The sequence below is a fragment of the Cebus imitator genome, unplaced genomic scaffold (assembly GCF_001604975.1).
Source record: "Cebus imitator isolate Cc_AM_T3 unplaced genomic scaffold, Cebus_imitator-1.0 Scaffold93, whole genome shotgun sequence".
Lineage (NCBI taxonomy): Eukaryota > Metazoa > Chordata > Mammalia > Primates > Cebidae > Cebus > Cebus imitator.
The window spans coordinates 5,436,036-5,438,266 of record NW_016107408.1 but is presented as its reverse complement, the minus strand read 5'-3'; the positions used below and the strand labels follow the sequence as shown (position 1 = coordinate 5,438,266).

General features: G+C 51.9%; 1 protein-coding gene across 1 annotated transcript in view; it reads left to right on the top strand.

The window, feature by feature from the left end:
- The window catches only part of SLC25A19 (solute carrier family 25 member 19), a 15,105-nt gene that overhangs the window by 2,165 nt on the left and 10,709 nt on the right, over nucleotides 1-2,231 (top strand). The window contains exons 3-4 of the mRNA XM_017535735.2: nucleotides 430-599; nucleotides 773-928. Coding sequence (XP_017391224.1) covers nucleotides 468-599; nucleotides 773-928 — 288 coding nt within the window. The 5' untranslated portion in view covers nucleotides 430-467. The remainder of the gene's footprint in view (nucleotides 1-429; nucleotides 600-772; nucleotides 929-2,231) is intronic.

Here is a 2,231-nt window from a genome sequence, read left to right as displayed (position 1 = left end):
GCTCTTGTTACCCAGGCTGGAGTGCAATGGCATGATTTTGGCTCACTGCAACCTCCACCACCTGGGTTCAAGCAGTTCTCCTGCCTCAGCCTCCCAGGTAGCTGGAACTACAGGCGTCCACCACCACGCCCAGCTAATTTTTGTATTTTTAGTAGAGGCGGGGTTTCAGCATGTTTAAATTTTTGTATTTTTTGTAGAGTTGGGGTTTCGCTATGTTGCCCAGGCTGGTCTTGAACTCCTGAGCTCAAGCAATCCACCCACCCCTGCCTCCCAAAGTGCTGGGCTTACAGGCATGAGCGGCTGAGCTCAGTCCAAAAGTGAGTGCTATTTTAGACAGTCTAGTCAGGGAGGGCTGCTCTGAGGAGGTAATGTTTGAGCAGAGACCCTAAGAAACTTGCCTGGTGTTTACTTGGTGTCTTTTACATTTAGTTTGATACTGATGGACATTGTGTGGACCAGAGGCAGGGATGGTTGGCTATGACCCCAAACCAGATGGCAGGAATAACACCAGGTTCCAGGTGGCAGTGGCCGGGTCTGTGTCTGGACTTGTCACTCGGGCGCTGATCAGTCCCTTCGACGTCATCAAGATCCGTTTCCAGGTACTCTTCCCCTTTTTCCATGCAATGGACTGGAGGACAAGTTCAGTCGTCCTTGCCAAAGCAGTTCCTAAAACTTGGAATTCTATCCACATGAAGGCCTCACCTTTTCTGAAAGTTCCCCTTCACATTCCAGCCCACCCTGCTGTCCTGACCTTTTCAATTTTGATTCCTAGCTTCAGCATGAGCGCCTGTCTCGAAGAGACCCCAACGCAAAGTACCATGGCATCCTCCAGGCCATTAGGCAGATTTTGCGGGAGGAGGGGCCAACAGCTTTCTGGAAAGGACACATCCCAGCCCAGATTCTCTCCATAGGCTATGGAGCTGTCCAAGTAGGTGGCAGGGGACCTGGCCAGACCTCTGGGGTCTCGTTGCTCAATGGAGGAGCAGAGGGAGGGTGATTCACGTGGGAATGGCGTGTAGGGCAGGACGGGAGAGGCGGGCCCCGCACTTCCCACTGGCCTCTCCTGACCAGTGGAAAATGTCAGAGTGAGCTGCTATGCCTTAGGCATTCCCCTCCCCCACATCCCCTCGTCTATCCTGCATGACTTAGGTGTTGCATCTTGGAGACTGATTTGATGTCATGCCTTCTGTGGGGCTTGGGACAGCATTAATGTATTTCAGTTTTTGAAGTACCACCTTCACACATGTGGTTCATCTGAACTTCACCGCAGTGTGGTGAGGAGGGTAGAGCAGGTGTCATGTGGATCTCAGGAAGGTGAAATCAGCTGTCTGAGGCCACACAGCCTGCACATGGCAGGTCTAGAGTTAGAACTCGGGCTTCACTCAGTGGAGCACCGGTATAGTCATAGTGCACAGCGTGTGGTTTTATGCAATAGACGTGGTAAGAACCAGCCCTGAACAGTGCCAGCCATGGGCCAGGTCCCTGTTGGAAGCACTTCACATACACTCTGTCACAGCAGTCCTTAAGGCAGGGGCTGTGTCACTCCCATTTCACGCATGAGAAGACTGAGGTGGACAGAGCCATACCCTGTCTCAACAACAACAAGAAAAGATGCTAGGCCATCTTCACTTGGCTGAAGGAAGATCTGAGCATAGCCCTGGTGCAGTGGCTCATGCCTGTAATCCCATCACTTTGGGAGGCTGAGGTGGGAGGATGGCTTGAGCTCAGGAGTTTGAGACCAGCCTGGGCAACATAGAGAGACCTCCTCTCTACTAAAAATTAAAAAAAAAAAAAAGCCAGGTATGGTGGTACATGCCTATAGTCCCAGCTATTCCAGAGGCAGGAGAATCATCTGAGCTAGAGAAGTCAAGGCTGCTGTGAACTATGATCGTGCCGCTGGACTCCAGCCTGGGCAACTGAGCAAGACCTTGCCTCAAAAAACAAAACAGGGTCAAGTGCAGTGGCTCATGCGTGTAATCCCAACACTTTGGGAGGCCAAGGTGGGCAGATCGCTTGAGCTCAGGAGTTTGAGACCAGCCTTGGCAACATAGTGAAACTCTGACTCTACCAAAAAATACCAAAATTACCTGGACATGGTGGCATGCGCCTGTAGTCCCAGCTACTTGGGGGGCTGAGGTAGGAGGATTGCTTGAGCCCAGGTAGGTTGAGGCTGCAGTGAGCCGTGTTTGTGCCACCGTACTCCAGCCTAGGTAACAGAGTGATACTTGTCT